General features: G+C 42.5%; 1 protein-coding gene across 13 annotated transcripts in view; it reads left to right on the plus strand.

Annotated features, from left to right (window-relative positions):
• Positions 1 to 24,058, plus strand: part of TDRD6 (tudor domain containing 6) — a 2,679,339-nt gene that overhangs the window by 2,004,381 nt on the left and 650,900 nt on the right. For 12 of the 13 annotated variants that reach the window (XM_078647663.1, XM_078647665.1, XM_078647668.1 and 9 more), the window contains one exon: positions 2,465 to 2,575. The exons of the other annotated variant lie outside the window; for it this stretch is intronic. In XM_078647663.1, coding sequence (XP_078503789.1) covers positions 2,465 to 2,575 — 111 coding nt within the window. The remainder of the gene's footprint in view (positions 1 to 2,464; positions 2,576 to 24,058) is intronic. 13 annotated transcript variants of the gene reach the window in all.

The following is a 24,058-nucleotide window of genomic DNA, read 5'->3' on the forward strand; positions in this document are numbered from 1 at the left end:
TATTTCAGTGTGCTCCGTGCGCAACGCTGCCAGATGTTGTGAACCACTGCCTGTTCCCTCTCGTTCATGCCGCAATAACTGAAACTCTATCTTTGTAAGGGAGGTGGACAGCTGTTTGCGAACATTCCACGTGACTCCCATGCAGTGCCCTCTAATGGTTATATTTTGAATGCTTCCTACTCTACTAAGGCACCGATGGCCGTGTCTTCATTCAATTCAAAGTATGCTAGAGTTGCTGTCCTAGGTTCTCTAATTTGCTATCTAGCGGAAGGAGTGACTGCAAGCCCACAACTCTGTCCAGGTACACATGAATCCCATGTACTGCGGAATAATGTGAATAGACCCGTGCCCCAGGGTTTAGGTTATGCCATATATCTGTTAGCGCTCAGTGTGTGAGCCAGTTGGTGAGGGCCTGCACATTGGATGTGGTAGGGGTTCTATTGAGGGGTGGGAATGGCCTATCAAGGTCTCTGTCGAGCACCGAGTTGAAGTCTCCTCCCACCAACCGCAAGACCCCATTCCATTGAGCTAGTATCCCTGACAGGCGTACAAGAAAGAAGTGTTGCTCTATTTTTGGGGAGTAGATGGAACCTAGCAATATTGTTTGGCCGTATATTCTCCCTCTCACAAAGGTGTATCTACCCTCTGCATTTATGTCTCCCTCGTGCACAAACTGCACTCCTGCTCTTAACCATACCAGCGTGCCCCATGCGTGTGCTGAGTAGGTGTGCCGAATACCTGGCCTCTCCACCACCTGCGTAGCCATTCCAACTCTGTGTGTGACGTGTTTCCCCTGTAACAAGGCCATACTTGTCATTCAGCGCTGCAGGTATGAGTCCTTCAAGTATCTGTGCGTGGGAGGGTGCATGCCGCGTATATTCCACTTGAGTATGTTAACTTGCATCATTACTGACTATTACGTCTCGTAGTGAGGCTTGTGATGAACAGCGTGATGCTAAATATGTGGGGATCCGGGGATGGCGTTGCTGAAGCAAAAACATAAGCTTAAACAGTAACATTTACAACTATTGGGGGCGAACTCTACGAATAGGTCCGTCCAAACTTTACGACCCTCTTGGTTCACTCATGACAGTGAAGGCAAGTCTGGAGGTAGTAGAAATCTCATGTTTAAAATGTATTAACTTTCACAGATGGTAATGTAGTGATATGATCTAATGTACTCAAGTCGAACACAAGTGTTGATGGAATAACCTGCTTTGATGTGAAACACAATTTGTCCTATTTTATTTGACATTTTCTGTATCAGCCTATTGATGTCTCCGCTTGTTCTGTGACTCACATTACCAGACAGGCTTGTGGCTCGGCTGGGACTTGGCTCTAAATAAATCTGCTGGCTCGCCCACCTTCAGTCCTTACAGAAGTTAACTGGGCTGCTGCATGGGCTGCATCTGGTTTCTCCCCCAGTGAATATACACTTTAGGCATTGTAGTTGCATTTGTGTAGCACACCACACCCTTGATGGAACCCTTAAGTCCTCTACGTGGACGAGGTTCCCGCTACTCCCTTAGTTGTGGTTAGTCCGGAGAATTAATGTGTATACAGTGGCCTATGTGACATTGGTTTCATGCATAAGGAACTGAGGGGTGTTTCTTAAATGACATGCATGGAGTGGAGCAAAAGTGAGATAGCTTTATCTTTGCTTATGTTTCTAAATACTGTCGTAGACTGTGGGTGTACAGTGTGACCTATGTGAGAGTTGTTTCGGTATTGTGCATGATGTCTAGCGGGTGGTTTTACTGCTTTGGTCTTGTAGCAGCAGATAAGTATGGAGGGGTGTAAAGAGGAGGAATGGATACATTTACTTATACGTTTAGCTAACATTTTAGTGCTGCTAGGCCATCATCAACTGAGACTTGACCTTCAATGTTTGCTCTATGCTTACACCGCTGCTTCACAGCCTTTCTTGTGGAGTGGAGTAGAGAGTGACATCGTAACTTAAAGCCTGCCAATCCATCCCCGCTGTCGCAGTCATTTTTCCCCAGAACCCCCCCAGCCAACTACCTGCCTTGGGCGGCAATCTGAGTGATAGCCGCGGGCGCCAGAAGCTCAAGCTACACCACTGGTTACCAGTCCCTATTTCTGATGCCGATCCAGAGAGCAAAATGGCTAGTTCTACCCATGCAGTTGAAGGTATTTACTGGTTCACACAATTGTAAAATTGCAACATTCTAAAAAATAGTGGCAGGCACGTACATGATAGTATTTGTATGTACAATGCCCAGAATGTGACTGAACTTTACTTGCCATTTTTCCCATGCTTATCAGCCATCCGTGATCTCTATTTTGAGATCAAATTTGCTAGTACACTGTTGTTGATTGTGGAAAGGTGGAATATAAAATTACTGATGATGCCCTATTTGAACTGTATTTGTTTTCTTTCTGATGCAACTCAGTTTTTGTCAGCCTTATGCTTTTGGTGTTCATGTTTTTCTTGGATTTTTAGGACCCCTGCCTCAAAATCGAATTGGCTTGAGTGCTGAAAATCAGAGAAATCTTCTGTGTACCTGCCCAAAAGAATCAAATGACAACACAGACACTAGTTCATTTTTCCCAGGTGAAAGTTAGATTTAGAATGATTTGATGAATGTTACAAATTTAATTTGGCTTGTCATAATTTCCCCCCATCATGAAACTTTTTTTTAACTCCTTAACATTTCTTAAGTGTTAGGATGGGTATGCATGTGTAGAATATTAACTATAGATGCATGCAGTCTGTATACTCTGAAATCTAATGATGTGCTTGGATTTTTGCATGTTTTTCTTTGAAGAATAAGTAAAGTAAAAATCAATGCAGTGTGCAAAAGGGTAGCTGTAGGGGCTGCAGAGCCACACGTTTTCCTACAGTCAAGTCTGTTGCACTCCTTTCCCATTACAACAGATCCCAGGGGTAGAAGATGTAGGAGCTGGTAAAATATCTTCCATTTGAGAACAAGGAAAGGGACGAAGAGATGGTGCTAGAGGACAACACGAAAGCCATCATTCATTGTGTGCTTGACACTTTTGACACATCCTCTAAAAGCTTCAGCACCAGCATCCTTCTCGGATGCCATGCCTTGCTACACACTGCATTCAACTGAAGTCCAGCAGAATCTTCTCAATCTCCCATTCGACGGGGATCATCTCTTCAGCCCCCCAGATTGATGATATGCATGAGAAAATAAGACATGGGTCTTGCAATGTCTGAGGGTGACCTTCTAGCTCCAGGTGTGAGACGCTCCTTTTACAAGCAAGAACCCATGATAAGGCGCCAAGGCCATATAACCTGCCCCGCCGCAGTCTTAACATAACCAAAAGAACAGCACAACTGCCAGTACTGGACATTACTTTCAAGTACTTATGCTGACCTTTACGACTAAAGCATACAGGTCCGTTTTTTTACTTTCGTCACTAGTTTATAGTTTCATTTTTTCACCAGTAGAGCATTATTTTTTTCATAAACAAATCAGTTTTTTGTGCATGTACAAATATAAAACATTACAAATCAGTACAACAAAATCTCAATATACTATACAATTTACAAATTTACAACACATCCAACTTGCATACTGGCCAATCCATTTATCCTTCAACCATACAACAAAACATACACTTTGGTACTATTGTCAGCAATAGATTATCTGTCCATATAGATGGTTTTACATCTCATAGTTTCATTAGGTCAGAAAAAGTATTTTAGAAGCGGAACCCTGCTGTACAGACACAATTCTCGCTAATTTCCAAATGATAAAAGGCACCAAACCAGGTCGACGCGTTTCGAACCCCCAATTGCGGGGTTCTCCTCAGGACCAATAGTCTCTAAAAAAAAAAACAACAGAAAAAAGCTAATTTAAATATTGCTTCCAAGAGCAGACTTAATTACTAGCATTGGCACCACCTGTCGATGCCTAGCCACCCTACCTTATTATTGTAGAATGCAGTCTTAGTAAAGGTGATGTTAGGTTGACAAAACTCTAAAGACAGAAAACATGACAGACTTCTAAGCACCCTGCATTCTACTGCTCTTGGGGAGCACAGACTCTCCGTGAAAGAGCTAGCCGAGATTTCGGTCCTAGAATCGGAAATTCAAAACAACCAATTAATTGCTGATGCTAAAGGATTGTTGGACTAGATAGAGAAAGAAATTCTTGAGTTCAAGGATTATACGGTGACTCAGAAAGGAAGTAAATTTGACCAGGACCAAAAAAACTTTTCAATGTAAGTAGTCTATCCGTATCTGCAACCTGACTTCTATTCTAGACCAGCCCAACGCTAGTTTTTTCAGGACAATCAAGGCCGTTCTCGGAACAAATATCTGACGTTCTCTGATACATCATCGTCGTCGTCTGGGGGTGAGACAGACACAAGTGATACAAGGAGTAATCCGAATTACAGAGGAAACCATCAGAATCAACCTCAAACTCCTCAGCCTTTTTTAGCCAGAGGTCAACGGCGGTCAAGAGGACGCACACGCCCAAACTCTCAACCATGGGAAATGCGAACCAGGCACCAGTACTACAGGAGTTAGATCAATCACCCCTGTTTAATTTAGCAGATCGAATTCTATCAGTTTCTGAAATTTCAATTTTAAAGAAAGGACTATCTTACGTCCCGGTGCGACCCACTGATTTTGTTAAAATGAAACTTGAGATCTTGGAATTTTGTCGAAAAATCAGATTAAAAACATTCTTTATGGATGGGCCTGAACAAACAACTATGGAGGTTACGGGGCTTCGCAATAAATCGACTTTTTGTCCACCTGGGTATAAAACTCCCAAAGATGTAATTACTTTTGAGAAAACACTACTGTCCGGGATAACTTCGTTGGAAAACAAAAAACATTTTGTCAATTACAATATATCTAAAGAAGAAAAAGAGGCGATCTTTGCATTAAAAAACGACACCTCACTAGTGATAAAACAGGCGGATAAAGGTGGAGCTGTAGTACTGTGGGATATTAACAGATATAAGAAGGAAGTCAGACGACAACTTGACGACCCAAGCTGTTATAGGATGATTAAGAAAACTCCTACGGATGATTTACAAAAAGAGCTTTTTTTCTATCCTTCAGGAAATTCTGGACTCAGGAATCCTAGGACCCAAAGAATTTTCGTTTCTCCTAAATAAACACCCATGGATAACAATGTTCTATGTCCTCCCTAAAATACATAAGGACGAAAATTACCCCCCAGGCCGCCCGATAGTGTCGGGCTGCGGGTCATTGAACGAACCAGTCTCAAAATACATTGACTTTTTTCTGAAACCTTTTGTCAACGAGATCCCGGCACATCCAAAAGGTACTACGGCTTTCATAAACCAAATAACATCGGTAGAATTTGATGAAACCAAGCAATTATTAGTGACTATGGACGTGGTCTCATTATACACGCAGATACCCCAGGAACAGGCTCTGGAAACCCTTACATTCTTTCTGGAACAAAGGGAGCGACCAACAAGAGTTGCCACATCGTTCATTATCCAACTCGCCAAATTTGCGCTACAAAAAAACTATTTCAAGTTTGATACGGACTTCTTTTTCTAGATCAAGGGGGTGGCCATGGGCTGCCCCTTTGCCCCGAAATTAGCGGTACTGTTTATGGGCCTGTATGAGAATAAATTCACGTATAATGATAACCCTTATGCCGAACACATCACAAAGTACATGAGATACATTGATGATGTATTTATGATCTGGTCAGGTACACAAGAAAATCTAGAGGAATTCATGATTTGGATCAATCAAAGGATGGAAGACATTAAATTTAGTTTCAGCTCCTCCAATAAAACTATCACCTTTTTGGATGTGAAAATGTATGCATCAGAAGGCAAGTTGGGCACCACATTGTTCCGGAAAACAACAGACCGGAATAAGGCACTTCATTATACAAGTCATCACCCCAGAAGTCTTAAACAAAATTTGCCCTTTGGGCAATTCCTTCGAATTCGAAGAAATTGTTCAAACAAGGAGGAATATTTCTCTCATGCGATTGCTAGCCAGAGGTTACCCAAAAAAACTATTAAAACACACAATGAAACGTGTTTGGTGGGTGCCGCGAGAGACTTTGCTCCATAAGAAAGTACGACCAGAACAAAAAAGAATTGTGTGTCATAACATTTGGCCCAAATGCCAACCACTTATGGAAGATGGTGTCGCAAAACTGGCATCTGGTGAAGAATTTACACAGTGATTTCAATGAACCGCAACTTTTTGCCTAATAAAAAAGAAAAAAAGTGTGGCGCAACATATTGTTAGGGCAGCATTGCCCCCTGTCCCAAAAACAACTCTAAGAGGCATGATGGGACTACCTCCAGTAGTAGGCCATCATAAGTGTGGGAATTGTTCCTGTTGCGCGCAGACAAGAGAAGGGTCAGTGTTCACGTTCAATGGGATCCACTGGAAGCATGAGGTTTTTACAAATTGTCTGACAAAAAACGTGGTTTATAGGAGTATGTGCCCTTGCCCTAAACTATATATAGGAAAGACCACCCAGGAAGCACGACAGCGGATCACGCAACATAAGTCTAGACTAAGGAGAGACACCAAACGCCCCTTTGGTACAATATTGGGTGTTAAATAGACACAAAGAGGAGGATTTAAGTTGGACTATCATTTCCAAGATCGATCAGGATCCACGGGGAGGTGACATTGCAGGCAAACTCAACCAGCGCGAAGCGCTACTGATAATGAACAACAGGGCTGAATGAGATTTCAGAGATCTTTAAAGGGAATACATGAACCAATTCTTGAGTGGTTTCAATGAACTTTGAGGGTTCATGTTATGTGTAAGTGAATTCCCCCCTCATGATATTGCGTAATCAGCATACACACAATCCATTCCATCGAGTAAGCAGAGGTCTCTAGCGGACTTTATAAGAGCTGGCTATTTCTGAGAGGAAGAGTCGTTCAATGTAGCCGTGACAACTGGATTAGTTTTTATGTCTTTTGACGACGTTTGCATCATGATTTTCAAATATTAACATTAAGAGGTTGATCAGCAGAATACGTTTTCAATGTGACGCAATAGTTGTAAGTGCAGCTATCACCCCCATTTCTGCCGTGTTCGTTTATAGAGGTCTCTATAAAGTTTTGCCTGATTCCATAATAAACACTGCCGCTTTAAGGGATTGTCTGGTTGGAGCCGCTATCCGGTCACGTGACCACGACCGGAACTAATAACCGAAAAAAAGGCAGTACTATGTCTGCAGTACATCCTCCAACACTGTGAGAGGACCGATTTATCGACACAAAGGTATTATGATCCGCTGTCTCGTGAATATGAAACATATTTAGGTTGTAGTTCCCCTTTTAAAGACTCCGGCCCTTTGATTGTGTTTTTGCTGCAGGGCGTGTTGAAAGAAATTCGCGCCGTTTCAAACATTTCCACTGTCGTGCTCGGACTTCAGCAGCACTCAGATGAGGTAAGCCATTCTAAAGCGGATCATCCTCGAACCCCCCCCTTTTCGGTCCACGATCACGGTGGCTGCTTGAACCTGACTTACAAGTTTTTCTGTCTTCCTCCTTTTCCTTAGTAATCCACCGATATAATCTAATAGGTAAGTTCCCTGTAAACGCTGTACACATGAAGTATGTGCTCTTAATTTTTGCATACATATCTGACTATGTTGGGTGCTAAGAAGTCTGTCATGTTTTCTGTCTTTAGAGTTTTGTCAACCTAACATCACCTTTACTAAGACTGCATTCTACAATAATAAGGTAGGGTGGCTAGGCATCGACAGGTGGTGCCAATGCTAGTAATTAAGTCTGCTCTTGGAAGCAATATTTAAATTAGCATTTTTCTGTTGTTTTTTTAGAGACTATTGGTCCTGAGGAGAACCCCGCAATTCGGGGTTCGAAACGCGTCGACCTGGTTTGGTGCCTTTTGTCATTTGGAAATTAGCGAGAATTGTGTCTGTACCGCAGGGTTCCGCTTCTAAAATACTTTTTCTGACCTAATGAAACTATGAGATGTAAAACCATCTATATGGACAGATAATCTATTGCTGACAATAGGACCAAAGTGTATGTTTTGTTGTATGGTTAATATGGTTTATGTGGTAAATAAAATATTACCCTGGCATAATTTCTAGGCATTAACAATTAGCATGTATCAAATGAGAGGCAGAGAGTCCGTGGTGTCCAAGTTAAAAGGGCTTTATTCCAATAACTCGAGTTAAGGGAGAATCTGTTCCATCACCACTGAGGTTCAGGAAGGGTCTTCTAACATTATTTACAGAGAACAACACATATATACATTTTTCCTTGTACATAGGGAGGAGCGGTCCAGGCAGAGCATGAAAGAAAGAGATAAGAGCATGTGGGCGTGCATGAGGGTGTACACTTGATGAGTCACAGGTGGGTGATAGGTGGGTGGCTACATAGAGGAGGAGTTACATGGCAGGCTGGAACTTTGCCCTACTTGTGCACGCAATTTGAGCATGACGTGCAATTGACGTGTAACTGGGAGGAGAGCTGACTTTCAGTCTAGTAGAGAGATCTTTAGTGTCAAGGCGACCAGCACGTCTGGTACTAACTGATATCTTAAGTCAGGGGATGTATTATCTGAAGCAAAGGTTGCTCATCGCCAAGAATCAGAAAAAGCATATATGTCTTCGTGCATTGCATGGGGGCTGTGAGCTTTCTATGGATGCAAGCACTGTGATTTACTTCAATGGAGACAGAGAGGCTAGGCCCTATCTTCCGCAGACGGGTTTTGTTTACCTTCCTCACTGGGCAGGAATGTGACTCTGTACAGCAGGCAGATAACAGTTATTCATAATACTATCTTGGCAACCCTTGCTGGGTCTCTTTCGGCTGAGCTAGAAGTATGCGAGGTCAGAGATACGTAACTGCAGTTTGCAGTGTGTCAGGAGTCATGAAAACCCTAATTCAGAAAGTGGCTCAGACTGAACCACAAAAAGGGTTTATTACGATATTTATTTAAAAGTGCACAATGCAAATACATGGGCCTTCATGTTAGCTTAACGTTTGGGAAACTTGATGGCAGGCGCCTTAATGCAGGACGTGATTGCAGAGGCCTTGTGATTCAAGCCACTAAGAGAAATATGCATGGGTGACATGCACATACATGTAACATAGGGTACACGTAGGGGGCATCTTGGTCAGGCAAAATTTCATTTTCCTCATTCCCTCCTTGTCCCCTACTTAACCCTTCAGGATACATCTATATTCATGAGACCGTATAGTTGATCATACAGCATCATTTGTTCGTCCTTAACCCTTTGTATACTTGGATGTGGAACACATGCAGTTGCACACAGGCCGCAAATGGCCGGGCCACACTGCAGACAGAGACAGCAACCAAATATCATAAGTAGGATCATTCCTAGGAAGGACAACACTTTCCATCCCCAAGTAGATATCCCACCCCAGAGCCAACTGGACCAAGTCCATGTGCCCGGGTCTTGATGTATGCCATGAGCAATCTTGTGGAGCCTTGTTATCGCTGCATACACAGATGGCGCGTTATTTGGGATGAAAACGCAACAACTAGATCGGATCACGCTACATGCTCCGCCCCTATCCGCCAAGATGACGTCTAGAACGAGGCGATGTTGAAGAACAACAAGTCTCATAGCAGACTGTTCCTGGGTCAAGTTCGCCAGGGCAGATGCAGTCACATTCACTACTGCCTCAAGAGTCCTTGTTAACTTGCGTATCAGTTTACTGTTTTGGACGGGACCTATGAAGAAAAAGAATCCTTTGTTGAAATCTGTATATTGCTCCCAAGCTGTTTCAGTCTGATCAATCCCTGAGGCATCTGTCTCGCTCCTTACTCTAACATGTTCTAGTCGTGAATCTCTATGATAATGGGATGGGGCCAAGAATACAGGTGGTAATAAGAATGCTATATAACAAGTCCCACCCCAGTCTAAGGGCAGATGTACATAGGCTGTCTGACCGCAAATGAAATAGGTATGGCGTGATGTTTTGAAAGAAGAAAGTCCTTTATCATTAAACTCTACTACAACTTTACACTCGCTGTGTCCCATATGTACTGAGCCTTTCTTATTAACACATAAATCACCTTTTGCTGGTAGAACTGAAATAAACGGTGGACCTGTATTTTGCTTGGGCTGAACATTTAACATTATAAAATTAACGGATGCATTTCCCTGCTCGTACTCTTCATTCTCTAGATCGGTTCCCTTCCTTTGGGGAAACCCGTCTTTGTCTGGAGAACATGCTTCATTCATTACTTTATTCAGGTTTCCATATATCCAGCCACCTGGATAAGCTATGTACTTTCTATCTATTGAGGTCATTAAGGCAAACCATGCTCCACATGAACCATTGTGTGAGAACGGTAGAGGATAGAAGGGCAGAACTCCCTTCGCCCTTTGATAAGGTGGCAGTTGGCCACATACCCAGCAATCAGTCGCATTGCTGGTCTGATGAGAATGGTGTAACATTCGAATAAAAGTATTGTTACGCAATGCAAGTCGATATGACAATTCATGAGGTGGCAGTTCACTAAATGTATGCTCTATGGTGCTGTTACTGGAAGAGTGTATATATGAGGAAATAGGAAAGAAAACATGTAGTAATAAACTGACACAGATTATAACAAAGCACAGAATAAAAAGAATGATCAAAGTAACTATACATCTACTGCGTAATAACTTGCAGTATTTTGCTTTCATGTTTTTTTTCTTACTATTCACGTATGTGATCTTATACATGTCAGAAATCTAGTCTAACCGATTCACCACCGAGTGGACTTAGACAATTAAACTACGTCTGACTTACTAGATCTTAACTTAGACCTATACTCCTGCTGTGGAGTCTTTTCTAGTAAAGGCGGCGCAAGCGGCGCAAAGTTAATGTTTTTAGTGTCTGTATCTTTTACTGAAGTACCAGATTGTCCAAAGTGTCTTTTACAATGCTGAGCGTTGATCCATCCTTTGCGTCCCTCGACTTTTATTGCGGTCCTCGTGGTCAGTAGCACCAACTTCGGCGTCTTCCAACGTGGCTCAAGGGGGCTTGATCGATCAAAGTTCCGCACAAACACGAAATCACCAGGGACTATGGCATGTTCCTTGACCTGGGTGTTGTCAGGGAAGGCGGCAGCAACCTGTGAACGACAAGAGAGTAGTGCAGACATCAAGGAAGCCAGGTAATCTGTCAGCATGTTACTGTCAACATCAGTTATTCTTTTAGGCATAGGCGTACCCCACATATTTGGCGGTCTACCGAAGACTACTTCATACGGGGATAGGCCTGTTCTGGAATGAGCTACCATACGCATGTAAAAGAGGGCAACCGGTAAAGCTACCATCCAATCCACGCCTTTTTCTGCACATATCTTAGCAAGTTTTGTTTTGATTGTCTGATTATGTCTTTCTACAAGGCCTGCTGCTTCAGGGTGTCTTACACAATGGAATTTCCAAGTATATCCTAACAGAAGAGACACTTGTTTCATTAATTCAGAGGAGAATGGCTGACCGTTATCGGAATATACGACCCGAGGCAATCCATACCTGGGGAAGTACTCGCGCACGAATTGCCTGGCTGTTGTCACAGCAGTATAATCTGGAACTGGATATGCTTCTGTCCATCTAGATAGTGCACACACAACTACCAAGACATACTTGTAACCTCTACATCTGTTCATTTGGATATAATCCATCTGGAGGATCTCAAAAGGGTGGTCAGGAGGATGAAATCCGCCTTGTTCCACCGGAATGCCTTTACCTGGATTGAACTGACAACAGATCATACATGTTCGTACTTTCTGCTTCGCTGCTGCACGCATGTGCTTGTTAAACCAGATATTCTGCAAGCTGTCTATCATTGCCTTTTCTCCCAAGTGTGCTGGACTATGTGCTGTGTTTATGATTACTTGTACCATAGAATCTGGAAGAAACCATGTACCTTTTCCCTTAGTCATCCAACCTTGTTCAGTCTGGACCCCTCCTTGTTCAGTCCATTTCTTTATCTCATCTGCAGTGGCATGTGTCTGTATGTCGAGTACATCTTGAGTGGGATCCCTGACTGTCATACATGTTGTCAGTAATGGTACCTCTGTCCTTGTCGTGTCTGTTGGTGTCTGGGCTGTAAGTTTAGCAGTTCGGTCTGCCAGGTCATTACCCTGGGAAATGGTGTCTGTAACTTTGGTGTGAGCTTTGCACTTCAGGATAGAAATGGCTGTAGGTAAATGTATTGCTTCCAACAGGGCTTGAATGAGCTGGCCGTGCTGGATCTTGGTCCCATGGGAGGTCAAGAAACCTCTCTCCCTCCAAAGTACCCCGAAATCATGAACTACGCCAAAGGCATATTGTGAGTCAGTATAAATGTTCACACTTAAGTGCTTAGCTCTTATGCAGGCTTGTGTCAGAGCGATGAGCTCTGCTGCTTGTGCTGATAGTGTGTCTATTTTCTGTGTCTCTATGACTTTAGTAGCAGTGGTCACAGCATATGCTGCTACTAATTCTCCTGCACTCGTTCTCATGCATGATCCATCTACATAGAGCGTTAAGTCTGGGTCTGGAAGTGCAATATCTGTCAGGTCTTGTCTTGGTTTCGTCACTATATTCATTACTTCCACACAGTCGTGTGGCGGTGCATTTACTGTACTTGAGGGCAAAAGTGTTGCAGGATTCAGAATATTACAACGTCTGATCTCTGTGTGGTTGAAATAATGTCCGTTCATATCCTGTCAGTCTTGCTACAGTCAAATGTTGTGTCTGTGTCGTGTTTAAGAGAACCTCCACTGCATGTGGAACCTGTACTGTCAGAGGGTGACCCAACACTATCGAGTCACTTTGTCTGATGGCTAGGGCTGTTGCTGCAACTGATTTCAGGCACGCAGGCAGAGCCTGGGCCACTGGATCTAGTGTACTAGAAAAAATAAGCGCAAGGCTTGTGTTTTCCTGCTTGATCTTGTGTGAGGACAGATAACGCTGTTCCATCTCGTTCAGTCACGAAAAGCATAAAAGGTTTGCTGTAACATGGAGTCGCTAAAACTGGTGCTTGACATAATGCTCTTTTTAATTCCTCAAATGCCAAGGTATGTTCTTGTGTCCAAGGGAGGACAGTCGGAGTGGCTGCCTCCTGTGTAGTTAACTGCATGAGTGGTTTGGCTAGATAGGCATACTGGGGAATCCATTGCCTACAGTATGAAGTGAGGCCAATAAATGCACGTACTTCTTTCTGTGTCTTGGGCTGTGAAAGGTTAGAAATGAGCTGTATGCGTTCTCGTGTTAGTTGTCTACCCTCCTTGGAAAGTAAGTGTCCAAGGTACACCACTTGCTTTTCACATAATTGCAACTTGGAAGGGGACACCTTGTGCCCTTTGTCAGCCAGAAAATGTAAAACTGTCAGTGATGCATTCTCGCATTCTGGTTCTGAACGTGCTGTAATTAGGAGGTCGTCTACGTATTGGAGTAGAGCTGTGTTTGGAGGCATGCTAATACTGTCCAGCTGTCTTTTCAATGCTTGATTATCAATGCTAGGGCTTATTGCAAGAGCGAAACTCCTGCCAATTATTCTGTTTACACTACGAGGGAAAAACTATTCATTTGCAAGCATGCTCTTATCTGAAGTCAATGAAGCTTTCAGTGCTGGCTGTAAGGAAGAGCAACTTGACCCCCTCCTTTTATAAACAATTTCTCTGCGGCTCATCAAGTTTGGTTTTTTTTCTACACTGCCTTCCCCTTCATAGTGATGTCACCCACAGGGCTGTCAGTTTATATCAACAAATGTCCGCGGAAAAGAATTGGAGTATGGCCAATGATAACAAGACAGGCACTGCTCGGTGCTCCAAGAGGGAAAAGCCCTCCCTTTACAAAAGATCTTTCTCTAGGAACCAGGCCACTTCAAGGTCGAAAAACACATTCTCTGTAATTCAAAACATATCTGTACCCAGGCCAGAGAGCTAACCAACATTCTCTAACTTAACTGAAGCAAATTTAAAACGTGATAAAAAACATCCTAAAATCAGTAATTAATAAGGACATATTTTATTTCGTAACCTAGACACATGCTAGCATTTAAAAATAATTATATCATAAAATATTGTTACTAGCTGCAAAGAAAAAAAGAAACAGAACAACATGACATGGAAACACATCACATTTTACTTTTTGAAAATAACATGTGAAACACCATAATTTTGCATTGCAGAACCAAGAGTTTCATAATTAAGTGTGCAAGCTCTTCTATTCTAGCTATTAAAAGGGCCAGATTCATCATTTTTCAAAAAGCCATGTTTTCTAATTGAGTGGATTAACTGTCACACGCTATTCTAAAGGGCAGCTTGTATTGGGAAAAATAATAATGAATATTTTGTAGAACAAATTTCTATTTAAAAAAAACACACGGTTGCATTATACTAATTAAAAGCACATTCTATGATGGGTCTGTTTTATATTTTCTTCTCAACCGTGAAAACATTAAAGCACCCTCCGTGCAAACCCTTATCTCAATCCGACTGGTTTATTTACAGCTTACCGACCTCTGAGTCAAACACATTAAATCAAGTGTTCCAAGGCAAACCCACACAAATACACGGACGCATTTGAAATAGAATGTTAAATGAACACTTCTTTACTCTCCATGCAAGACGTTACCATTCAGTCAGCAAATTGACAAAGCACATAGGCAGACCCAGCAACCAATGAAAAAGTTAAATCAAACCATCAATCAACTAAATACTCACTGACTTTTAGTGTCAGCTCACATAACCATGCATGTGAGCTACACAGCCATGAAATCGTGCCAAAACGCACTTCCAAACTACGCCAAAAAGACACCTTCCCCTCCACCAATTTCCTTCAAACTACTTTGCCGCAAAACTAGACACTCCCAAGTTTCAGCCGATCCCGCAGACTCAGTTAAGAACTACTTAGCACACCACGAAATCTCGGCCTAAAAGCACACACAAATCAAAACCGCTCCATTTTCCAAAAATACACATTAGCCAAACACACCCTTCCGCCCAAGCCAAAAATCCCCAAAATTCAGCACACCTGGCCATCCACCTCCTCTACCGCTGATCCAACCCCCGGGCCCCTAGCGCAGCTGGAACACCCCCAAAATAATTTCTCAATTTTCAGAAAAACGCCCATTGGATAATATGGCAAATCGCACCTCCGCACAAAACATGCTTTTTCCACCACTTCCACAGCTCAGATACTTTTCAAATTTGGCATCAAAGTAGTCCAAGCGATTCCCTAAATCCTCACCAAAAAGCAACCAAATCCATCCACTGGAACGGGTACGAATTTCCGCTTAAAAACACGCCCCCCCCCCCCCCAAACACCAAAAACGGCCATAAATCGGCCAAATCTCGACCAAAAAACGCCAAAATCCCTCAACACCTTGTTAAACAGCATGTTAAAACAAATACTGCCTTCTCAATACAAGATATTAACTCTTTGGCAGCTGAAGCACAATCTTTCCCCAATGACTGCAGTACATGGGAAAGTCATGAACTCATCTCTCCACGTTATCACAGAACACGTACGCACATCTCCAAAACGTTTTCTCCAAGCACTTGAAAGAGATCCAGCTCTCTCCTGCCTAACGTAATGATAACATGCTCTGCACAAACCATAACCACATGGCGCTATTCACAAGCCATATTCACAAGAAACTCAACAAGTTATAATAATGACATGCTCTTCATAAACCATATTTACAAGGAGCTATTTACAAGGAACCACACAGTACACTTATATGGCCGATGGGGGCGGGCTCTTCTAGATAGGAGGAAATAAAAGCCTCTGATGCTGTCGGCTTCTTTCTACATACTCTAAAGGGTACAGGTGGTGGCGTTCGCGACCTACTGGGTGTTTCTGAGGTGGTCACTCTAGCTAGTTCTTCTGAGAGGACGGGGTAAATACCAGTAACGACGGCATTTCTTTCTCTATCAGCCTGTTCTGTCTTGACCCGTTCCCCCTCCTCCCGCAATTCTTTTTCTTTGGCTTTTTCCTCTGCTTGTTTAGTTCTCTCTGCTTTATTGAATTCTTTCTCTGTTCTCCTGTGTGACTCTTTGCGCCATAACTCGATGGCATCTTTCTGAGAGGGTCTTGACTTCCTTTTCCATAGCGCTTCCTCTACTCTCATAATGCATTCTGAATCCCATGTTCCTGAGATAGGCCATCTATACTTTTCCTCCAGGTCCTTTGTATAGTCTACCCATAAATCTAAAAACAAGATGGCGTCTAATCCATGCTTATTATACATATAATGACCAGGTGTGTCTCTAGGCGGGATGTTAACTGACTCTTCTAGTATACCTTTTCTGGTCCCTATCTGACGCAATTTTGAAAACAGTGGCATGTTGAAACCAACACAATGGAAATACAATACACAAAAATAGACTGAAACAATCAACAATCATTCACACTAAAACATCATAACATTAAAACAAACATGATCTAAACCAATACAGAGAACTAAACATGTACTTGAAAAACTATATGCACTGGAATACAGTACAACCATACCGGTCTCAAAATTAGACACGTCTTTACCGTGCCCACGTTTACCATGGACCCGTCTTGACCGTGCTCGTGTGAACGAACCCGTCTTTACCGTTTTCACGAATAACGTGAACCCGTCTTTACCGTTTCCACGAATAACGTGGACCCGTCTTGACCGTGTTCATATAAAATGAACCCATCTTGAAACTTTATGCATTCCCCATAGTGGTACTCACCGAGAAGCAAAACTTGAAGGCCTCGGACTTCTACGCATCTACGTCTACGTCTACGCATGCGCCTCGGAACGGGTGGACCTCTGGAAACCTCGGACCTTGCTCTCTCACAGGTCGGGCTCTGGTTGAGACGATCCACAATCCTCACCGCCTCGTATGGATGCCTGGTCACAGTCCGTCCTCCTCCTGGGCCTGAGGGAGTAGCGGGAAATCCCGATGGCGTGTACACTTTAAAGTCCGTCACGGCTGTAGAAGGGGGCAAAGCTGGACCTACAACTCCGGCGCGTGGGGAAAAGGATATGTTCCTGTTCGGGCGCCAAATTAATGTGGTAAATAAAATATTACCCTGGCATAATTTCTAGGCATTAACAATTAGCATGTATCAAATGAGAGGCAGAGAGTCCGTGGTGTCCAAGTTAAAAGGGCTTTATTCCAATAACTCGAGTTAAGGGAGAATTTGTTCCATCACCACTGAGGTTCAGGAAGGGTCTTCTAACATTATTTACAGAGAACAACACATATATACATTTTTCCTTTTACAAAGGGAGGAGCGCTCCAGGCAGAGCATGAAAGAAAGAGATAAGAGCATGTGGGCGTGCATGAGGGTGTACACTTGATGAGTCACAGGTGGGTGATAGGTGGGTGGCTACATAGAGGAGGAGTTACATGGCAGGCTGGAACTTTGCCCTACTTGTACACGCAATTTGAGCATGACGTGCAATTGACGTGTAACTGGGAGGAGAGCTGACTTTCAGTCTAGTAGAGAGATCTTTAGTGTCAAGGCGACCAGCACGTCTGGTACTAACTGATATCTTAAGTCAGGGGATGTATTATCTGAAGCAAAGGTTGCTCATCGCTAAGAATCAGAAAAAGCATATATTTCTTCGTGCATTGCATGGGGGCTGTGAGCTTTCTATGGATGCAAGCACTGTGATTTACTTCAATGGAGACAGAGAGGCTAGGCCCTATCTTCCGCGGACGGGTTTTGTTTACCTTCCTCACTGGGCAGGAATGTGACTCTGTACAGCAGGCAGATAACAGTTATTCATAATACTATCTTGGCAACCCTTGCTGGGTCTCTTTCGGCTGAGCTAGAAGTATGCGAGGTCAGAGATACGTAACTGCAGTTTGCAGTGTGTCAGGAGTCATGAAAACCCTAATTCAGAAAGTGGCTCAGACTGAACCACAAAAAGGGTTTATTACGATATTTATTTAAAAGTGCACAATGCAAATACATGGGCCTTCATGTTAGCTTAACGTTTGGGAAACTTGATGGCAGGCGCCTTAATGCAGGACGTGATTGCAGAGGCCTTGTGATTCAAGCCACTAAGAGAAATATGCATGGGTGACATGCACATACATGTAACATAGGGTACACGTAGGGGGCATCTTGGTCAGGCAAAATTTCATTTTCCTCAGGTTGAAGGATAAATGGATTGGCCAGTATGCAAGTTGGATGTGTTGTAAATTTGTAAATTGTATAGTATATTGAGATTTTGTTGTACTGATTTTTAATGTTTTATATTTGTACATGCACAAAAACTGATTTGTTTATGAAAAAAATAATGCTCTACTAGTGAAAAAATGAAACAATAAACTAGTGAACAAAGTAAAAAAACGGATAGGTATGTTTTAGTCGTAAAGGTCAGCATAAGTACTTGAAAGTAATGTCCAGTACTGGCAGTTGTGTTGTTCTTTTGATTAATTGGGCTTAGCCTTGCTGGGTCAGAGCCACGACCCTGTGTTGTTCTTCTGCAGTCTTAACATAGACAGCAGCAAAATATCCGGCTGGCTGTGAGAAGTTATGACTGGTTCATACTAGGCTAACCGAGCCAAGGGTAGAATTGTCTTTGCTAAAGGTGTCTTCACTTCCAAACAGTGACTTGACCCCAACCCCACTATCCACAGATCAAGCTGCACGCGCTGGCAGTGCAGAATACAAGGTTTTCTCTCTTACCAGGAGGGAAACACATCAGATCAGTAGGTTTTAGGGGTGGTTTGCTGTGGCTATTGCCTAGAATATTTGATACCCCCAACCATCTATTCCACACTCCTGTCTTTAGCAGAGACCATTTTCACCTGTTAGAGGAAGTATAAGTGCTCCTTGAGAAGGGTGTAATGAAGAGTGCCTCCACGCCACCAAGGAAAGGCGTCTACTCTCTATTCTTCCTTATTTCCAAAAGGGGTAGCTCTCTCGGGCCCAAGCTGGACCTCCGACTCTAAACAAATGCATCCTCTCAAAGGATTTTAATATGACTTTTGTGTGGTATGTTTAAATGAATGTCTTCTCCCTCAAGTAGACCTACTTCACATAGCCATCAACACTGCTCATCATCGGTACCTTTGCAGTAAGTTGCCATCACTACTAATTTAAAGTATTTCCTTTTTGGGTCACCCCGGTTCTAGGGGTGTTCACAAAGTGCATAACAGTGGCTGCCACACATCTGCGAATTGATAGGAGAGGAACTCTCATCTTTCCCTTTCTTGATGATGAAATCATCAAGAGTGGTGCCAGGCAACAATATGTATCCCACATGCAAACAGCATTTTCCCTATGACACAGCCCGGGGTTCACCATATGCACCACCTAGTTACACCTAGAACCCCAACAGATCCAGCCTTTCCTGGGACTTGTGTTCAACGCAGTTACAGTAAAAGCCCACCACAACCAACAGTGTTTGCATTTCAGCAGCTGCTGCCGCTTTTTCAGCCCAATCGTCAACTTAGTTACTACTGTAATGCTTCTGTTATGAATGTTTGGCTCACGTATTGCTGTTTTACCCAAGCCAGGCTCCACATGCGTCCAGAAAAGGGTGTGCCTTGTTGTGCAGTGTTCACAGGTATAAGGTCACTGGGAAGATCTAGTGGTAAAGACCAGTGCTTACTGCTCTTTGCATTGGTGGAACAGCCACAATCTGTTGCAGGGCAGGCCTTTCTTACACCCCGTTCCTAAAGTGACCATTGATGTGGATGCCTCTCACAGGCTAATGTGAGCACCACAATGCCATGACCATACATGGTTATTTACTCCCTCAGCACGAGGACTACTGCATCAAATACTTAGCGCTCCTAGCGTTACTCCAGGTCATTCGACCGACATGTATAACATCCGAAATTGGGCAACACACACTCTTCGGCAGCTCCTACCACTAACTGAGGCGATCTGGCATTGGGCAATACATCTAGAATATACATCTTAGTGAAACGTATTCCAATGGAAGACCGAAACTTTGCACTCCACAAGCAGAATCTCCAAACTCCACCCTACACAGTAATTTCCAGCATTGGGGCATCTGGCAAATAGACCTGTTTGCCTCCCCAAAAATGCAACATGCCTAAACTTCTCCTCCAGGCACACACAGTCAAGTCATGAGTAATGTATTATGGATGTATTGGTTAGTGATCTTTGCCTACACTTTTCCTTCTCTACAACTCCTGTTGTACGTGGTGAGGAAAGTGAATGTTGATTTGTATGTCGATTTAGATTCCAAATGAATTTCCCGATTCATGCCCTTATATAGGTATAATTCACATTGCCCTAAAATAGGCATAGAAATCCAGTCCTTATTTAGGCATAGCCCAAGTACAGGCATGGCTACTTCCATCTGTTCACCTACATCACAACAATTTCTTGGAAAACCAGACTCTTAAGCCGTTAGGTACTTCCCCTTGCTTGGATATTGATTTCTCCAGAACTCGTTTATTATGCATGAACATCTATTCCTTAGGGGTTCATTCATGGCGTTCATATGCCCGACTTTACGTCAATACTGGCATTCCTAAACACTTTCAAGTTATAAGTATACCTTCACTTTCTATGGGAAAGCACGTTGTGGTTCGGTGTAGTTTGACTGCCTACTTGCACGACGCAGCTCGCTACAGCAAGTGCCGAAAGAAGCCAACTCTCCAGCTGACGCACTGACCAGAAGCTGTAATCCTCCTGCCGAGAACCCAGCTCAGTGTTTCTGACTTCCCTTGCGGGGATGTTGGGAAATCGAGTCCCGAGAAAGATACCAACCTCTCTCATTCTAGGATATGGAGCTGATTAGAACCTAGAGAAACCTTTGGCAATTCTTGGCAAAACTAAACCTATGCTAAAGACAGCACCTACTTTTTCCCTCATACTAGACCTAGGTTAGGTACACTGGGGTAGGCGTATTTTAGAAGAACCAGTTGAGTATTTTAGCCTGTTATTTATATATGTATTTTGATATGTCATAGCAACAGACAATGCTATTACAGTATTATTTCATATTACTGTTTAGGCTGTACGCATAATACTTTGCATTCTGTTTAACGATTGTAGCAGTTCACCTCTCTTGCATGAGAAAGAAGACTGTTCAATAAACCCTTTTTAGAAACGCCTGTCTCTCTATTTCTATGCAACTCTGTAGAAACGAAGCATGCACAATTGACTGAGTGAACTCTGAAGATATTTGTTCCAGTCCTCTGGAAACAAAGTTGTCATGTTTATGAGGTTTTCAGAGACTAATCCCTTCTTGTTTATTCGGGAAAGTTTCTAGTGACCTCTGAGTTAGCTGGCACACACACAATTAAGTTTAATATACTCGATAGAGACATACTGACCTCAGTCCTATGTCAAATCTATAGTGTATATTATTCCAATGCGCAGAGCCTATTGGGAATATAGAAACTACAGTACATGGCGCCCAAAGGTTTGGTAAGTCACTAATTTAACGCTAGATACTAAAGTAACTCAGACGTGCTTTTCTCAGAGAACCCTTTTTCCCGTAATACTCCAATAGACGTCTGGAGTGTGTAAAAGAGATAATATCCGCCATAGCGGAGTAGGACAAAAATCCTATGTATTAGCATTTTGGTTTGTTCAACGTTGAAGGATACAGTGTTCCAAAATATTGTGCACCTTATATTTGTTCCCTTGAAACTTGCTCTGCAAACTTTCAGTCAACAAAACGGCCAACTAAGATAATCCCGGGGCCAGTGGACCTGCAGGCGAATACGCTGTACCAGCTTTCAACCGCACAAGTTTCCAAGAAACTGATGAGAATAATAATTTCTCAAAATTTAAGGAAAGCAATCACTAGAAAACTTATAAAACATGTCCTAACCAAGAGGTGGTAGGGCAGTTTTTGTGATAAAGGCACATGAATATCCCCAGACAGAGGTATTCTATTCATGGATAGTCTTCCCAGAAGCAAATCCATTAACACACATGTTTCACTTCTACAAAGAAGATGATCCATCAGAGGAATACATTCCTTTCAAGGATATTGAAATTCCACTAACATACCAGGAGCATGAGCTCTGGTTTAAAGGCGCCCTAAAACATTTAAATCACATTACCAGGCTCGGTCCACTAGGTAGGCCAGGAGCAACATGGTCGGCCATAGCCGGCTACACACCTGACCTTGACATTGAAGCAATGTCGAATGATGAATTACTTAGTAATAAACAAAGATTAGTAGAATTATACAGTTAAACCACAACTGTCAAAGTACTGAAAAGGTATTTACTAAAAACATTCCTACTCCTTCTAAAAAGAAGTGGGGAAATAGCTAGCAAACTTCTAAAGAGAAGCTTTCTCATTCCAGAGGTAGGTCTCCTGAAAAGGAGCCCTCTGAAAGGAGGTATAACCTCAGGGATAGGGATAATTTGAAAAAACCTGATAGATATCAAGATACTGATGTACGTTCCTCTGGTACCTTCCATCCTTTGTCGCAGAAATCCAAAAGAAGAGTTCGGTCAGAAAAACAAGAAATCTCAATTCACCAAAAAGAAGGTAGCAGGTCTAAAAATCAGACATTGCGAGGATCTTGAGGACACAACTCAAGAACTGAGAATAGGCTCACACAATGTTGGACAGCGCAGCAGAAGTCACAATAGCTCACCAGAACCCGAAGGATCTTCTGGAGACAGTGGACTTGAATGAGTTAATTCGAGTTGAAACTGCAGATACCAGGGTTAGTTCGCCACACAAGTTATATGAAATAACACTCTGGATGGAGGGAGATATACCAAGAAAAATAAAAGCACTCTTTTGGGAGCAACTTTCTAAGGGTTATGATATTTTTCTAGCTGAACAAGACTGGCCACCAGAATTTGTCAGGGAGTGCCCACATGGTGAAGACCTCATTATGCCAGCCTTCTCTAATCATATTCCAGTATATTTAAAATATACTTCTGCCAGGAAATGGGCAGTAGCCCAAGCTCCTGCATTATGCAAAAAGCATGTAGGATGGGATGAGGATTCTCCTCACCATAAAATCCACTTAAAAAATCAACCAACTGCACAAAGGCAGTACCCAGTTAAGCAAGAATCTAAAAAACTGGTCAGGGACATCTTAAATCAGCTTGAATACCAGGAGGTGATTGAAACATGCACCTCATCAATGAACAATCCTTAGTTTACTGTCTCCAAACCAGACAATACCTATAGTCAAGTATTGGATTACAGACATCAAAACTCTTGTTGCAAAACATTTGCAGTGCAAAATGCACACAGTACAGCATTATTGAATAACATTGTGCGTAAAAAATAGAAATATCAAGTGTGGTTTTATAACTGTTTCTTTTGTCAAAACATTGCACCAGAAAGTTTGTATCAGACCGCTTTCTCAATTATGGAGACAGTGTCACTTCTGTCGTCTCCCTCAGGGATTTAAGAATAGTCCTGGGTTATTCTCAGCAAGGGTAACAGATTAACTACAAATTTATGATGACGAGACATTGTCATTTGTCCATGACATCTACCTGACAGATGATGACTTGGACAGGCACTTGAACAGGGTGAACACCATTATATTAGGGTTCGCATTTGAGGGGTACAAATTCAATTTTAAGAAATCAATAATTGCTCATCTCAACGTCCTTTTCCTGGGATATGAATTATCAAGTGAAGGCAAAAGCCTTGCAGCAAACTTTTTAGAAAAGAGTGCGCTGCTCCAACGACCAAAAATGCTGAAAAACGTATTTGAATCTAGGTTTCCTGAACTTTGGAAGAACTTACATTCTAAATTACTCAGAAAGGGTTAAACCTCTCTACGAATTAATCAAACCGGAATTTAAAACAGTAAATTGGACTCAAAAACACACAAATTTTGCGTTCACTCCAAACAGACATGTTATCAACAAAACATTTGCAAACACGCGTAAATGTACGCAACTTAGTGATCCGGAACATTCCAGGACCATGCGGATTCACGTACTTGACTTTTAACGAAGGTGAAAAAGTACCAATAGCTTATAACTTGCCCCAGTATTGGAACTTTCATAGATTCCCATGCTTTGTATCATTCCCCCGTCGTCTGATTGGGAGCCTTGGTAAATAAAAAAATATCATAGCAGTAGGCATAAAAGAGAAAAATTAGGCCTAGGCCTCATCTTTTTTGTAGCTTATCCAC

The sequence above is a fragment of the Lissotriton helveticus genome, chromosome 6 (assembly GCF_964261635.1).
Source record: "Lissotriton helveticus chromosome 6, aLisHel1.1, whole genome shotgun sequence".
NCBI classification, from domain to species: domain Eukaryota; kingdom Metazoa; phylum Chordata; class Amphibia; order Caudata; family Salamandridae; genus Lissotriton; species Lissotriton helveticus.